At 35.1% G+C, this 16,492-nt stretch overlaps 2 protein-coding genes and 1 long non-coding RNA gene across 4 annotated transcripts in view; 2 read left to right on the top strand and 1 right to left on the bottom strand.

Moving 5' to 3' along the window:
- The window catches only part of LOC110833023 (serine protease inhibitor 28Dc), a 9,798-nt gene extending 7,534 nt beyond the window's left edge, over positions 1-2,264 (top strand). For both annotated transcript variants that reach the window (XM_087354499.1, XM_022070597.2), the window contains exon 4: positions 224-2,264. In XM_087354499.1, the coding sequence (XP_087210625.1) occupies positions 224-1,085 (862 nt within the window). In that variant the 3' untranslated portion in view covers positions 1,086-2,264. The remainder of the gene's footprint in view (positions 1-223) is intronic.
- LOC147872866 (uncharacterized) overlaps positions 1-13,967 on the bottom strand; it is a 27,693-nt gene extending 13,726 nt beyond the window's left edge. The window contains exons 1-3 of the long non-coding RNA XR_015536709.1: positions 13,870-13,967; positions 13,391-13,423; positions 8,859-9,024 (exon numbers count right to left, since the gene is read on the bottom strand). This is a non-coding gene — a long non-coding RNA (uncharacterized LOC147872866). The remainder of the gene's footprint in view (positions 1-8,858; positions 9,025-13,390; positions 13,424-13,869) is intronic.
- LOC110833020 (histidine ammonia-lyase) lies at positions 3,157-16,324 on the top strand. Its single transcript, XM_022070587.2, has 17 exons — positions 3,157-3,313; positions 4,719-4,910; positions 6,957-7,023; positions 7,948-7,975; positions 8,587-8,661; positions 8,968-9,040; positions 9,148-9,214; positions 9,511-9,674; positions 10,199-10,338; positions 10,571-10,862; positions 11,191-11,330; positions 12,080-12,224; positions 12,708-12,794; positions 13,964-14,076; positions 14,242-14,372; positions 14,871-14,988; positions 15,883-16,324. The coding sequence occupies exons 1-17, from the start codon at positions 3,259-3,261 to the stop codon at positions 15,985-15,987; spliced, it is 1,992 nt and encodes a 663-aa protein (XP_021926279.1). The 5' UTR covers positions 3,157-3,258; the 3' UTR covers positions 15,988-16,324.
- Positions 16,325-16,492: the final 168 nt, after the last annotated feature.

A 16,492-nucleotide genomic window follows, 5' to 3' on the forward strand; every position in this document is an offset into this window, starting at 1 on the left:
ATGTTTCATGCCATTTGTTTTTCAATTTTGGGCGAGGTGTTGTCTTTTATTAATTATCTTATAAATGACTGCCTCTATCTCCTTCAATATTTGATATTAAATTTATTAAATACACAAAAATTACTAGTACTGAAGGTGAATGAGATTTTGATATTTGATATTTGAAGATTCATGTCGTTACAAAAATTCGTACTTATTTTAAAGTTGTGTCGTAATTTTTCAGGCGGCCATTTCATGCCATAGACAGTCAAGAAAATGGTACCAATGAAATCCTACAAGTCCCCACAATGGCAAATGGTGGAGAGTTCCCGTATTATTTTGATCCAATACTTGGTTGTCAGGTTGTCGGACTTCCATATAAAGATCATAATGTAACGATGTACCTTTTATTGCCTAATGAACCTGGATATCAAGCTCTCAAGCGTTTACGATACAAACTGACGGTGAATCACTTACAAGGACTTGCAGATTGTACGGTAGAAAGAACTGTAATCTTCACTGTACCACGAATGCAACTTGAATCAACAATCTATCTTAAGGATGCCTTAGAATTACTTGGTGTTCATACATTATTTGATCCATTCCAAGCTGATCTGAGTCAGATATCAGATAACAGAAATGTTGATTCTTTTATGGTCAATGACCATTTTGAAAACAAAAATATTTCTGAAGAACAGAGTACAAATGCTGAAGATATTATATCAACAACGCATCAATACCCAGAACACACGACTGTAAATACGAATACAAGCGCTGATAAAATTCTCAAAAAATCAGAAAACGAAACAGATTTGGTGAAACAGACGGCGACTAACCACGCTGAATCACGTTTTTCTAATCAAAGTACAAATCCTGGCCTTTATGCTGATAACGTCATCCATAAAGTTACAATTGATATAACAGAACTTGGTACAGAAGCTGCGGCCGCCACCGTTGTGTCATTAACTAGGGATGGAACGCACAAAGTTGTTAAATTTGATAGGCCATTTTTGTTTTTTATTCGTCATGAAGAAACAGGCAGTGTTTTGTTTTGGGGGACTGTTCTAAAACCAACACCCAATCGACCAGTGCCTTCTGTTAAATGATTTTCAGTACTGTTTGAGAAAGCCACGTTAATCATTTCAGTGGAAAAGACATTAATAAAACATACATTATTTTTAAAATGATAACAATAAGTGTATAGAGACTGTCAGAGGGAAACTTTCTTGTTTAAATTTAATTTAAGAAAATAATGAGTTTCTGTACAACACTTTCCTTTAAATTTTTATTTCAAAACAAATGATATAAGTCGTAATATTTTTAGTTGTTGTAACTCGTGATATTGTTACACTAAAATGTTAAAAACCAGCATGGTTTTAGTCATTATATGAGAAGAGTAACTAGAAAATTAAAAGTTTCTTTTAAAATTAATTGTCATAGTTAAAGAATAGTTAATCTTACCTTTACATTATGTACGTTGTAAACACTCCAGCCCACGAGAAGTTAATTAATTACTACAAGTAATATTAATCTCAGATATATTTCCCTCTGCGACGGAAATAGATTGTACTCTGTTATCACAGATTAGCATAGATAACATATTCGCTGTTATACCTGTGATCACGGATTAAAAAATTGGCAGTACTTTCGATTTAAATCGATATATAGATCACGGTGTCAATAAGACCACGCCACATTCAAAGTTATCCTTCGAAAGACGAATGTTATAGAGCCCTTACAAAGAAACTCCCGTCTACAGTCCCGTAATAATAACAAATTATCTTTTTCTATCTCGCCAAAAGTCTACTGCTCTTCTAACCTAATCGCTGTACCATTCCAGCACGACCACTGCCTTAAAAGCACAGATGACCTTACCTGAACAACAGATGACCTATCTAAACAACATTCTAAAGTTAAACTAGTATGTTAAACAGACGCTGGAGGGCAACGCGGCTTAAAAAGACAAAGCTAAGACATCACCGTATTCTGTATTCTGAAGGTTAGGTAAATGAATTTTATTACTGTGGTCTTTTGTGGTGGATTACAGTATGAAGTAGATACAAGACGATTACCAGTGTTTCGTTGTCCGTAAGTACTTGCGTCCACCACAGTACAAAATGACAAGGATTCCACTACAGTAATAAAATTGATTTATGAGCCATTTTCCGAATCTTTGTCTGTACCAAAAAAAAAAATCTTTGTTCTCTGGAAACGAAGATTTTTTTCCCGTTGTATTTGAATTAATCTGTAAACAATGTGTTCAATAAATATGATTATTGAGGGGATTTTTTATTTACCATTTACAGATAAACAATTTACATGCTAATTTCTGGAATTGTAGCTTAATGCGTAGACTAATTCTTCATCTGCATGTGAGCAAATTTGAAAATGGTGGTGGGGGGGGGGGGGCAGACGAGTATAGACGCCGTCTACGTAATTTCGTAGCTTTTTTTTCAAAAATGAGTTATTTCCAGACCCTAAAGTCGTTCCCAACAAGAAAACTGAAAGAAACCACAAAAATACCTGAAGTATTATGATCAATGTTTCATTAACTCTCGAGTTATTTTACGAGTTTTTCATTCAGTTGCAGAGGAATAGGTTATTTTACATATAATAAAAAAGTGGATGAGAATTTTGAAGGACGAGGTAGTCCCCCCGCCCCCAAAAAAAATTCTATAACGTTACCGCCATGTGACACGGTGGTCTAGCGGTTAGAACGCTGGCCTTGTAATCCTGGGGGTCTCGGGTTCGATTCCCGGCGGTGCCCGAATTTATAACTTGTGTTGGGCAAGGCCGTGGTCTAGGCAACACGGAGTTTTCCTCCGTGGCATCCCAACAATTACTCCATTCACACACAGAAGAAGGCAATGGCAAACCACTTCTGGATCATCTGCCAGGAACGTATATGAACAGGTCCCAGTCCGAGAAAAGGATGGAAGGATCCTGTTCATATGGACCTGTCGGCAGACAGAACACTAAATAAACAAATAAAAACGTTACCGCCACACAACCATTACAAGAAACGTGCTAACTAATGTATGGCGAAATCCAAGATTTCGATGTGTCCCTGGTATTTGTTTATCTGACGACAACGCATTACGTTCGAAATACATAACGCCTACGACAACACGAAGAATATAAAATAAATTATTTTAAATGTTGACTGGTTAGGCAAGAACAGAAGCCTATCCCACTGGTTGGGAGAAAAATATCTTCAGTTGGCATAAAAACAAGGCCAGGATACACAACTTTCCCAAGAAGCTGCTGTTGATCTCCAAGATGAAAATTTCAGTTCGTGTTCGTGGGGAATGGCTCCAAGTGCCATGTAAGAATGGTAAGTTCTCCTGTTCACAAAAGCCACCCTCTGGCCACTATCACGAGTCAGATGATTCCAGAACGATATTACAAGTACAAGTCCCCCACTCTGACAGTATTTCTTTTGACGTAAATACGTCTATAAGGAGGGGTCATTCGGCGAAAAAGTGTAACCTGGTTACCTAGGGAACGTCGTGTTTACTCGGCATTGTTGTTACCTATAAAACATTACATTACATTACATTCAGCTACCACAGACCCATCTTAAGCGTAACTAATTCAAGTTAAATAAGCAAAGTCTTACTCAAAATTATCTCAATTGTGAAGCATTTATAAAGGAAATATTTAGAATAAAGCCAATATATAAACTTCCTTTCCGTATAGGCGTATTTACGTCAAATTCTCCGGAACCGTGGTTCCACTATCACTTTTTTTTTGCAATGTTGCATACCTAATTCGACGCTGTAGGGTATGAACTACTGATAGCAGTCATTTAACAAACGAAATAAATACAATTGTATGCCTCACTAAATTGTTCTTGCATTTATTTCAGTTAAACATCAATTATTATAGATACGCATCCTTTATTGCAAACCTAATCACATTAAAAATACCACAATACAGAAATTTTTCCCCCTTTTATTTCGTTCAGTGTCAACACGAGCTATCACTATTCGAATTCGTGGAAAAAATTTCATACTTGATAACAGGAACTATAATTTTATTTTAAAAAACGATAAATATATTTTGTTCCTAGTAGAGCGAATAATACAGAAAAAAAATCCCGTACAAATTTTTGGGGAAACGTCTGAAAGAAACAGACTACTCGGAAGACCTCGACGTTTTCGGAGGATAATATTAAAATCGATCCTAGGGGAAAAATGATGGAATAATCTGGTTCAAGACAGAGACCTGTTGTGGGTTCTTCATATAAACAGGATAATAAACCTTCAAGGCAGAAAATTATTGAATAGCTGAGTGATAAGCATTTTAAGAAGTATCTTGTTCCATGGACTCACTAGCAAAAACCAAGAAGGATTTGAGGTTTTCAAGGCGGAGATTCTGAAGATGACTGTCTTCTAAGTTGTTGCGATGATGGAGGCAGCAAGGGCCTCTGAGAAGTCTTTAAACTTCTGCCAGATTACCCCCGGGAAAGGATCCCGGTACCCACTGGACAGGTGGCTGGGTGGACCCCAGAGCTGATCTGGAGGCAGAGGCTAGAGTAAAGAACCTTCTACCCCTGTCGGGGATCGAACCTCGGCTCCCACATTTATATCACCAACATATTTTTCTTGTCGGGCTTAATAATATATTTAAAATGTTTTTCAGCCAATTTTACTTCCATAGTCTGAAATAAAATGCTGAAGACTGAATCACTTGAACAGGGTGCCTAATAAAGTTTGTTCTGGGACAATTCGTCACAGGAGAAATGACTGTGAGATGGCTTGGGGAGGAGGCTACAAGAAGATACAAGAAGCTGCAGACACAAGATGGCGGCTCAGAGAGTGGCGAAAGGGAGATGGTGCAGGAAGTAAGGAAGACACGTGGTGGGGTGATCTTGGACCCTGATGACAGCATCAGAGATGTCCTTGATGATAATGATTTCGTGACAGTGGGTAAGCGGAACTATTAAAATAATAATGTATTTGCACAGTAAACTGGGAAATATGATAAAACAATCGAATGAACAAAAAAAATTACGTGTACACCATTATGGGTGATTCTGAACAGAAACTTTCTACTGATACTGAAGATTAAATTCACATATTTGTTTTATTACTACGTGTAAATATATCTATATCTGGTGTTACAACCCGTGAATTACGTAAGCGTGTGCATATGAGTAATTTGTTCCCAGATCTGGGCTCACACAGAACAACAGATTGCATTCAGGTCCATTCACAAAATTGACGAAAGAACTCTCTTAAGTAGGAATAAGAAACAACAATTTTCAAAGCATACTTAAAATATGAGCTTACGGTTCATTGTAAATCCGTCAAAAGCTTCCGATTTATCAATTTAATCTTTCACTTTGAACTTAAAAAAGAAACATAACCGAATATAAAAATTAAGCTTCCACAGCGACTGAATTAAATTAAGTATTCAGGTTTGGTAATGGAGTCTCCGAAATTTTGGATTGCAACGCTATTAAAACATGGCTGATCGCTCGAGAAGACTTCATTTCAGAATTAATGTAATTATGACGTTCTGTGTTTTGGTGCCAGGGTTAAAAACGGAGACAGCATGTTACTCCGAAAAGCTGGCATCTACCGAGAAATATACACCGCGGTGAAAATCTCAAATCTCACAAGAACTAATATTTTATACGTAAGAATTACTGATCGACTTATCGATGGACATTCCGTCGACTGTAAATTTTCTGTAGATTTATAGTCGATATATTAAATATCCAAGCATTTGAATTGAATTGAATTTTATTTTCAATTTTATTAATCGTATTACAGCGATAATAATTATAAACTGAGGGGAATTACGAAAGGATATTTTTATTTAAAGCAATAACCTTACACTTGTCTTCAAAAACAGAAAAAAAAAATCCTGTCATGTTGTTTGACCTTGGGACTCGAAAAAAAACTTCCATATTGTGAAAGTAAATAAAAAATTTAATGAACACGTCACTTCAGTCAAGTTTATAATCCCTGTATTTTTCTAACACAAAAAAAATTCTGGTTCTTACATCCTTCAGGTTTATAAAATTATTTCTGTTTCATAAAAATAAATTCTACCATCCTTGGTTATAAAACTGGATACCATATGTAAATTGTTTTGAATAAATATTTAAATTAATGTTAAAGGTGAAATCACTGAAATAATTTTCCCTTTACTAAGAGCTAAGTCGAGTTCAAGGACAATTTCTTGTTCTTATGTTATACTGATTTCAGGGTCGTCGTTACCATTTAGGGAAGTTCTCGATTCGATGCTCCGTTCGTCGGTTTATCGACGACGTATCAATCTGACAGCTGCTTGATGTGGAATAAGTAGAGAGGATACTCACGAACGATGAATTGTGAATAGTGGGGGGGGGGGGGGTCATGGCTTGTTTAAATTACTATTCCGGATTCGCCTTGAACGACTGGGGGATACCATGAAACAGTAGTCAGTAATGAAGTCGACACCTTTTGCTACGTTCGTAAAAACAAATAACTCCCCTGTTCCCAATTTGGTTTCGAATCTGCATTGAGAAATGGTTATAACCTCTGTATTTCCAATGCAAAGCGATTATTTAATGTCTACGTACTTCCCACCCACCCTGTAGTTGAGGCTTACGCTTGTCGTCTGTCGACTATATGATATTCCAAGTTCTCACGTTAGCCAATTTTGGGGATGTTAACAATTGTTCTGGTTCTGGAATTTGTATTACATTTCTCGCAATTTTGATTTCGTAACCTTTGTTGTATCTCCCCCTCCCCCCAAGCGCCTACATGGCGTATAGTGGGACAGTTTTACGTTTACCTTTGGGGCGTTTTGTGATCATGTCATACAAATTGTTAATGTCTGTGTGGGTGATAAGTTTGTTTTCTTGGGGCACCATTTTTTCCGTACGTTGTCACAATGTCATTTGTGTGTGAACATTTTGAGAAGGTAATGTTTGTTCAGTTCATTTACATATAATCACTTCTTTTATTTTTATTTTTTTCCAGTGGTTGCATCTGAACGTTCTGCGTCAACGATAATACCAGATTATCTGAAACACATTCTTGAACCAGTGTATCCTTACATAATAATAGCTTTAATGTTTGAGAGAGAATTCAAGACGATTAGGCTGGGCGTTCTGTAATAATAGCATATAGTCCAAACATTTTTCATTCAATTACTTGAATAATTTACAAAAGTCAATTTCCATTTAATTTTAAAAAATCCTTTTTGTCAGCCAACAAAAAATAATCTAAGAATGGATTTATACGCTGTTGAGTATAATTTTAACTCCATAAAGGATCTGTTTGTCAACGTACATGCTACGAGGTGTGAACATTTCACATTAACAGTGAATTTTTTTCACAATTTCCAACAGTATTCTCATAGTCTAGTGCGTTTGCAGAAAAAATACGTACGACAAACCTTTTTACTATGAACATTAAAAATTAATGGAAACTAATTCATTATGGGAACAGTTCTGACATGTAAATAAATGAAAAACAAAAGAATTTAATCAAAACACCTATTTTCCAGACACTCAGACATTGGGCTTTTGTCGACAACTGACATGGCTTGTTACCTAGAACAGTGGTATTCAACCTTTTTTGTTCTCGTACCCCCAGATATAATTTCTCTTCAACTTTATACCCCCAAAGTTGTTGGTGTATAATTCAAGTAATACATAGTATATTATCTCCCAAATCGAATGTCCTTACGTCCGGTTCTCCTGTGGCTAACCCTAAATCTGGCCCTGATTATTCAGTGTTTATCATAAAAATAATATACATATATTTAAATTTCACGTACCCCCTAAGATGTCTTCGCGTACCCCAGGTTGAATACCACTAAACTAGAAGACATTATCGATAACATTCCTCTCATTTATTATATAAAATGTTTCTTCTCTCTCTCCTTTATCCAGAAAAATTGACAATATATATATATACATATAAAATATTTAAATGTGAAAATAAAATTTCCTGAATAAGAGCACAGTCCTGTAAAATATGAGGCACCAGATGAGGTAAGCCTCGAATTATGGAAAGAAAATACTTTTATCTTATTGGTCTGAGAACAGGTGACAGATTGATAAAATGATAATGTTTCTTTCCCATTATTTTATATCTACAGTGTAAAATTTCAGTTTAGAAATGTAAAAATTTATCTACAAATTGTCCACAAATACTCTCACTTCTTTTTTCATTCTATTTGTAATAACCCCATTTAATACCCGAGGTACGTAATTTTATTTAAATTGCTAAATTACGCAATTATAATTTCCTTTAAGAACGCATAGTAATATAGTTCATAACTGTGACAGTTAGCTTCATACAACTAATAATAATAATAATATTATTAATAATAATTTGACTATGGCCAGATAACTGAATAACGCAGGTAAAAGGATGAAATATATGAGTTAGATCTTCATAAAATCCTGTCCATTTTAACATAATTGCAACCATTCTTAACTAATCTCCTATCCACCAATGAAAATGGATTTCACTCACACGTCCTAACCTCAAATAATGCATACGTAGGCATAATAAAATAATTAATATACCATATTTAATCCTTAAAACTATTTTACATCCATATCGTATCTGTATTTCAACTATCACGCTCTATTTTCAGCATCTTTTCTTGGACGGTAACAGTTTATCGACAAATGACCTCAGACAGCTCGGTAAAGGCCGCTACAAAATTAAGGTAACAGAAGAAACAAAGTCCCGAAGTCACGAACATGAATGCATCTTATGTCCCAATTAACCCTAATGTCAGCTGCTGTATCAGAATTCATTAGAGTGTTCCTTTAAATTTTTTGAAATAAATTAAATATATAAAATATTAAATAAATTCCTGAAACCAAAAATTTTACTGATACGTAATTAAATGAACGTACTCACCTCATACTAATAGCAGTTGCTGGAACTCTTCGCTTTAACATGCAAAGAGATCTGCCGTGGATTAGCTTACACGTATAAAGCTTAAGAATTCTGGGATTATATCTTTCAGTTGACACATGAAGCCGAGGTAAAAGTGAATAAGGCAAGAGATCTTGTTGAGAAAATTCTGGAAGAGAAAAAGGGTAAGTTATCATTCATACACGTTATGCACTCTATGTATATTTTTATATATTCAACTCGAAAAATCTGTCATAGTAGATTCATAAGGGTAAATGTTTTTCTTCCGCAGTTGTTTATGGAATAACAACAGGATTTGGAAAATTTGCCAGAATCGTCATAGACTCCGATAAACTTGAGTATGTATACGACATCACGATATAAACTACCTTAAAAAAAATTAAGTCGTCTTGGCTGACCGGTTGTGTCGGTAATGAATGACTTTCAAACTTTTGGAACATGTATGTCTCTGAAATATTGAAAACTTGTTCCGTACTGACACACAAAAACCAATCACCATTAAAGTTTCAAATTTTGTAACTCCCTCGTAACTTAGCGATACTAAAACAACTGCACATAGCAACTGTTAAAGAGATTGCACTACATTAACATCTTTGATTCTGCGCGTCGTTACATTATCTGTTATTCTGCGCAGAGAACTGCAGTATAACCTCATCAGGTCCCATGCAGCAGGAGTTGGGACACCGCTAGATACTCAGAAAGCACGGATGCTCCTTGCACTCAGAATCAACGTGCTGGCAAAAGGACACAGTGGCATCTCACTCAAAACTCTCTACTGCCTTATAAAGGCATTTAATGGTACACAGAAATATTCTTTCTGAATAGTTTTGATAAAAACATTATATTCAAAGTATCAGTAACATTTTGAGATGTTAAACAACAGTTTCAGCACTTCCATTACAGTACATAATTACTCTTTTCTACAGCATTCTCTATGTTGTTGTTGGAGACATTGTCAGAGAAATGTGGACGCATAAATAAATCTGTAAAATATTAACTAAAGCGACCCATTCACGTACGAGTCCGGCTCGGCTCGGGTTCCATCGAGCCAAACTCGTTTGTGGGTGGGGGGTGTCACGAGCCGAGTCTGCTACGCATGCGCGGTGAAATATGTCCGAGCCCTGCTCACAAGTTAAGCTCGCCGAGCCAGACTCGTACGTGGATGGGCCGTTTAAGACATAATTTTAAATTCAGTATGATTTTATGATTTAAAATTTCAGTCTCACGTACAAAACAATAACTTTGTTAAAAAATGCAGCTATACTCGGTGTTTCGTAAACTCTAAGTATGACTACAAGACACAAAACTATTCTTTATTTCAGCATCATGTTTATCGTGGGTGCCTGAGCAAGGATCAGTTGGAGCCAGTGGAGATCTCGCACCATTGGCACATCTTGCTCTAGGTCTTCTCGGAGAAGGAAAGATGTGGAGTCCGGAAACAGGCTGGGGTAATGCTCAAGATGTAAGAAAAGTGAAAAACACACTTAGAACTCAGTATTATTGACATTTACAGCTTTTATTAAAATTTACTAAAATGATTATCAGCAAAAGTTTCTGTAAAATAAGTTGGCTGTCTTCTGAATTGTAGCGCCATGTAGTCTGGTAGAAGTTTACCAAGTTTCTAAGTGTTACAACCTAGAAGACAGCCATCTTCCAAAAGTCTGATATTCTTAAACCGATATTAATTTCGTTAGGTCCTGTCAGCCCATGGTCTGTCTCCCATGAGACTTAATGCCAAGGAAGGAATAGCACTCATTAATGGCACCCAGCTGATTACATCACTAGGAGCAGAGGCTGTTGAACGAGCTTTCTACATTGCACGGCAAGCAGATGTTGTAGCTGCACTAACACTCGAAGTTCTCAAGGGGACGTCCAGAGCGTTTGATTCAGATGTTCAAATGATTCGTCCGCACAAGGGGCAGATTGCAGTAGCTAAACGATTAAGAGCTTTGCTCCATTCAGAAACATACCCATCACAGATTGCAGGTAAAGTATGAAAGTTATCTCATTAAATATAATATACAATGAGAATCACTTTGCTAAATTTCTCAAAAATGTAAAGATCCTTTTGATTAAATAAATATTCAATGACATAAGCGTAAGATAATTTAGATCTTCAAGTAATGGCAGTAATTTTTCTAAGAATGGATGGTGAACTAGAAAATAAAAGCATGGAACATGTTTATAAAGAGGTTAAACTACAAGGTCGTGTTTCAATGTCCCTTTAAAAATTATTACAACAAAGTTTTAATAGTTCTATTAAATTTTTTGAAACTGATAATGTTTTAAAATTTACCATTTATTTGTATACCAGAAAGTCATCGTTTCTGCAACAGAGTGCAGGATGCTTACACGCTACGATGTTGTCCCCAAGTACATGGCATTGTTCACGACACTATTGACTTTGTGCAAGGTATCATAACTGTGGAGATGAACAGTGGCACAGATAATCCTGTATCCTTTATACATCGCATAAATGTTCTACCGCACGTCAATCATCTCGAGAGTTAAAAAATATATATTAAAATTCATATGACTAATTTTGTCATAAAATGCTATTTTTGAGGCAAGACCCAAAGATATTCTATACTCAAGTGGGGCAAACTATAATACTGCTGAAATATTACTGAACTGTTAAGAAAGTTTCTAATTTATTAATAGCATTAATGAACATTTGTCTTACGCTCCATAATGAGAAACTATACTGTCAAGAACAACACATCTTTGTTTATAATTTCTGTAAAGAAAGTAAATAGTTCTTACTATAAAATATTTGTATATACTAATGAAAGTATATCAAGTATATACAGAGAGAGGGAAATTTGTATTTTGGGAGTTACTATACATAAGCGCATGTGTGTGTGTACATAACCTTAAAAATAATTTTAATTAACTCCACAAACTAGTTTGAGGAAGATGCTCATACACAAGGCATAATAAATCAATAAAGTCTGGGCAAATGTACAGCTCACTATTTCAGTTTTGTTAAATGTCTAAAAATCTTCATGTAGGTTGAAAATAATATATATCAACAAATACATGCAGTTGTGAAGCTGTGTGAAGGAGCTATAGACAAAATTTTCCATTTGTATATAAAAGCAAAGGGATCGGTATGAAATTCTAGCTGCGTTGTTTATATTCTCACTGAATTCAAATTTTGTTACCCCAGAGTTTCACTGTTATATTTCCTTAACAAGAGTCAGATTGTATTTGCTGAGCGTGGGGAAATCATATCAGCTGGTAACTTCCACGGAGAATATCCAGCAAAAGTGCTTGATTATCTTGCTGTGGCTGTCCATGAGCTAGCTTCAATGAGTGAAAGACGAACTGAGAGACTAGTAAATCCTGGTGAGTTACACATTTCTGACACAAACACACGAAACTTTTCACACACAATATTTCTCTGAAACTCTTGAAGACTGAAATTCTCAGGTCAGTATCAGAAGTATATTTCATACCAGCATATCAACCTTAATCACACTGCCTGCACTATAGGGCCACCATGCGCTAACAGGGCGATGGATTAAGTACGAGGTCTATGGGGCTGGTGCTTGTTTTTAACTTCAGAATTAAACTAATAATGGTGTTGCAGGTATTCAGAAAATGTCTATATCTGTAAAGTTTGTAAAAAAATTTATACCAAAGCATTTATGATTCTTAAGAATTAGTTACTGGTTCACAAAGAAGGGCTAACGAAGTAGTAAAATATGATGGCATAACAGATACTACAAGTCACATGTTCACACAACTTCGCTATAAATATGTAACAAATACATAACAATGTTCCGTATATTTTCAGAAGCTAAGTGTATTTTATAATCTGTTTCACAGCACTGAGTGAGCTACCTGCCTTTCTTGTAAAGGACGGCGGTCTTAACTCCGGGTTTATGTTGGCCCATTGTACAGCTGCTGCACTAGGTACGTATCATAACACCTACTTAGACATTTTAATTAAAATCAGAACCATATAAACTCTTAAGTACTTCTAATCATATAAAGAAGAAATATAATTTGTAGCTAATATAAATTCTTGGAAGTTCCTTTACTAATTTCACAAAATTCTGTATGAACAGTGGGTATGCTTTCTTGTTGTTTTTTTTAATGTAATACTGTAGTTGATTGCAAATTACTGTCATAACTATGTAATTTATATTGATATTAAAAACAAGTTTTGTATTTGTGCTATGACATGTTCTACATCCTTGCTTGGGCCTATGATTTATGGAATGTAAATAAATTCCATTCTATTCAATGACAATGGTGATGATGATAATAATAATAATGTCCCACATATACAGTTGCAAACATTAAAACATTCCAACTTGTACACAAGACATTCCTACAACCATATCCACCATGCTAACCTATGAGCTAAAGTGCATTGTGTAGTTGGATTATAATCTTACATTACTTTGTACCATTTTCTGAAGCCAACTTTGATTTTGATTCCTACTCTAAGTACAAATTATTCCAAACAGTAATATTACTATTTTAAAGAATTATGGATCACTTACTTTTCAGGTGTGTAAGTATAACTTTGTTGGATCCTGCAAAACAAAAACACAAGCTAATAACCACAGATTACTTCATCAGAAAAGATACCCATCTCTTTGTAATTTTTATGATTTTGAGTTGTGTAATCACAGGTCAAAGAGGTTAGATTTATGAAGACAATGTGGCACAGTTTCAGTTCACACCTGCATGAAGGAAGCATCAGAAGGCACTGTACAAATCACTGTAACATGACATCTACTGAGTGTAAAATGGACTAGGAAAAATGTCTAAGATGATCAAATCAAATTTCAAGTGAAGTATTCAATAGTATTTTTCCATGAATTTTTATTATAGTAAGGTTAAAATTTCATTATCTATATACCATTACATTGTTTGGCCATGTGAAAATAACATATACCTCTAAAAAACATGAATATAAACACTTCCTTTCTCTACATGTGGAGCCACTGAACCAACAGAAAGGAACCACTCAATTTACCTTGTCAAATAATGTTTCCATCTATTCTTATGTGCCCAATTTTGAGAGTTTTATAAATCATCTCTATTTGTATGAATATTGTGATGATTTGTAGTGTCTGAGAACAAGGCCTTGTGTCATCCAGCATCAGTTGATTCCCTTAGCACAAGTGCAGGGACAGAGGATCATGTCTCCATGGGCTGTTTTGCTGCAAGGAAAGCTGTACAAGTGAGTTGGTATTTTCTCTGGTATAGAAATTTAATTCCAAGTTTTCAGTTTCACTTTAGCTAAGATAATGTTAAGTTTTAAAGCTTTTTTTATTGTTACATATGAAATGGACCACTTTATGTGTCTAATACCTGTCAGTTACACTTAAATTATCCATTGTTTAAGGTGGTTCAAAATGTTGAGAAAGTGATCGCCATTGAACTGCTAGCTGCTTGCCAAGCCATTGAGTTCTTACGCCCACTTAAGACAACGGTTCCTTTGGAGGAAGTGTACAATGTTGTTCGAAGTGTTGTCAGGTGAGAACTTTACAAACAACAAAGACCAGTTTTTATTGTTGAAAACCTTTGGATCTAAACTCACATGAAGGTACATAATTAGTAATTAACACAGGAGAAAGTTCTGGAATTAGATAAGATGATTAGTGAATTCAAATAGCATAATTCTAATTATTAATGGGTTATGTTAGGAATACATAACCAGTTTACTTTGTTATAGTAAAATCCCACTAGAGCATGTGTTTGAAATGTTGCATTTCTTTATTTCAATATTTCTAAAGCTTCTTTGTCTGTAGAAACTACTGGACTCAAAGACACTGATGGAACATTACATAAAAGCTTTAGAGTAAACATCAAATTTTCATAAAACACAAATTTATCAAATATGAAAGAGAGATACAAAAGATATTCACATTTTATACTACATTTTAGTATTCTTTAGAGCCCCATAATCTTGTACTTAAAAATTTTAATATACTAATAACTACAATTATGTTTTGGCTTACTTACATTGCACAGACCCTGGGACAAGGATCGCTACATGGCTCCAGATATCGAAGAAGTGACAAACCTCTTGCTGGAAGAAAAGGTCTGGGGAGCTGTTCAACATCACATTGCTTACTATCATGCTCCAGAGGTAAACATTTCTCTTCCATGCTTCCAGGTCTTGACTCTCTGCTACAACTATGCTGCTCAAACAATATTTGTACAAAAAGTGACTTCTGATGCAACCAAAGATGATTTCCTTGCAGTATTCTGTGAATGATGGTATTATCCTTGTTCAGTGACTGGCAACCATCAACATAAAAACTGTTTCTAAGGTTATCTAATGGCAAACTTCAAAGTTTAAAATCAAATGACACGGTACAAAATTATGGAAGAGTATATCTTTGTAGATTTAAGACCAAATTTTGTGTTCAGATGGTTAGCACTCCTGCTTCATATTTGAGAGATGCAAGTTCAAATATCAGGTTGGAGATTGGCTATTCTAACTGCGGTTTTTCGTAGCTTTCCACAGTCCCACCGGTATATGCCAAGCTGGTGCCTTAAGGGGCTCGTAATAAAGCGTACAGTAATTTTGCATTACACAGACAAGTTTGAAATGCTTTATATTTTCTAAATTCCTGTGGTATTTTGAGAATGTATTTAATATAAAAATGAGAGCCATACTCAAATCATTAATTCTACTGTGCAATGACAGCACACATTAGGACATATACTTTTTTACACTGATCTGGACCAACGTAAAGTAAATATTATTACCCATAAAGTTTTTGTGATATGATGTAGCAAAGTACTGAATTATTATAAACTATATTACTTCCAAAAATAAAATTTCTCTCAAAATTATGCAACACAAATTAAAATCTCTCAGGATTAGAGACAAGATGATACAGGTCTATCTAACTATAGTCTGAGACACTTTTAATCACTGTTTACTAAATTATAATACCATAGCCAATTTTTTTATTTTTTAATGTACTGTATTATATATCTAATGGAGAATTGAGGACATGCACGACTGTTTTAGGAGCTGGAAACACGTGTCTTCAGCCCCACTGCTGTCATGGTTGGAGAGAAGCAAAGAGAACGAGCTAAGTCTGAGGCGCCATCTAAGAAACGGCGCCTTGAATGACTTGTATGGGACCATCTGTGGCATGGGAATGGGATTAAAACAGAATATGTACACTTTAAGAAGAATATGGAATGTATCTTCACAGAACATAGTTTTAGTTATTTTGAAACTGCAACCTTGTTTAATTACATATTAAAAGGGATAAGAATCAGAATAAGAATAAGATAGCCTCCAAATCAAAAGTATAGAGGAAATAATAACTAAATACTTATTCAAGAATCATTTGTGGTCATGCCAGTAATAAATTTAGTTTTATTAGCATATGGTACTTGGTCTGGAATGAGTTTGAAGTTGTAATGATTAAAGTCAAGTTTTGAAAAATGGTGTTGATCTTTTATATTTTATATTTATATTACTAAAAGAATCTGGCATTTTTTGTGTTCCTGTAAAGGTGGCGACTGACTTGTAACATTTGCCTGTAATGTAACGTGTTACAAATCAAGCATTACACAAGTGAAGACAGCGAACGGAGCCGCTCGATGTGAGCTGCTCACGCTCGCGGGCG

This window comes from Zootermopsis nevadensis, unplaced genomic scaffold (genome assembly GCF_977971745.1).
Source record: "Zootermopsis nevadensis isolate Lab colony 2312 unplaced genomic scaffold, Znev_1.0 Znev_ptg000023l, whole genome shotgun sequence".
Taxonomy (NCBI): domain Eukaryota; kingdom Metazoa; phylum Arthropoda; class Insecta; order Blattodea; family Termopsidae; genus Zootermopsis; species Zootermopsis nevadensis.

What these genes read in the sequence shown, in the direction of transcription:
- LOC110833020 (XM_022070587.2), top strand. Translation starts at nt 3,259, where the DNA reads ATGAAAATTTCAGTTCGTGTTCGTGGGGAATGGCTCCAAGTGCCATGT. An exon ending in AATATGAGGCACCAGATGAG is followed by an intron (nt 7,976 to 8,586) that starts GTAAGCCTCGAA and finishes CTCTATTTTCAG; the next exon opens with CATCTTTTCTTGGACGGTAA. An exon ending in GTTGTTCGAAGTGTTGTCAG is followed by an intron (nt 14,373 to 14,870) that starts GTGAGAACTTTA and finishes TACATTGCACAG; the next exon opens with ACCCTGGGACAAGGATCGCT.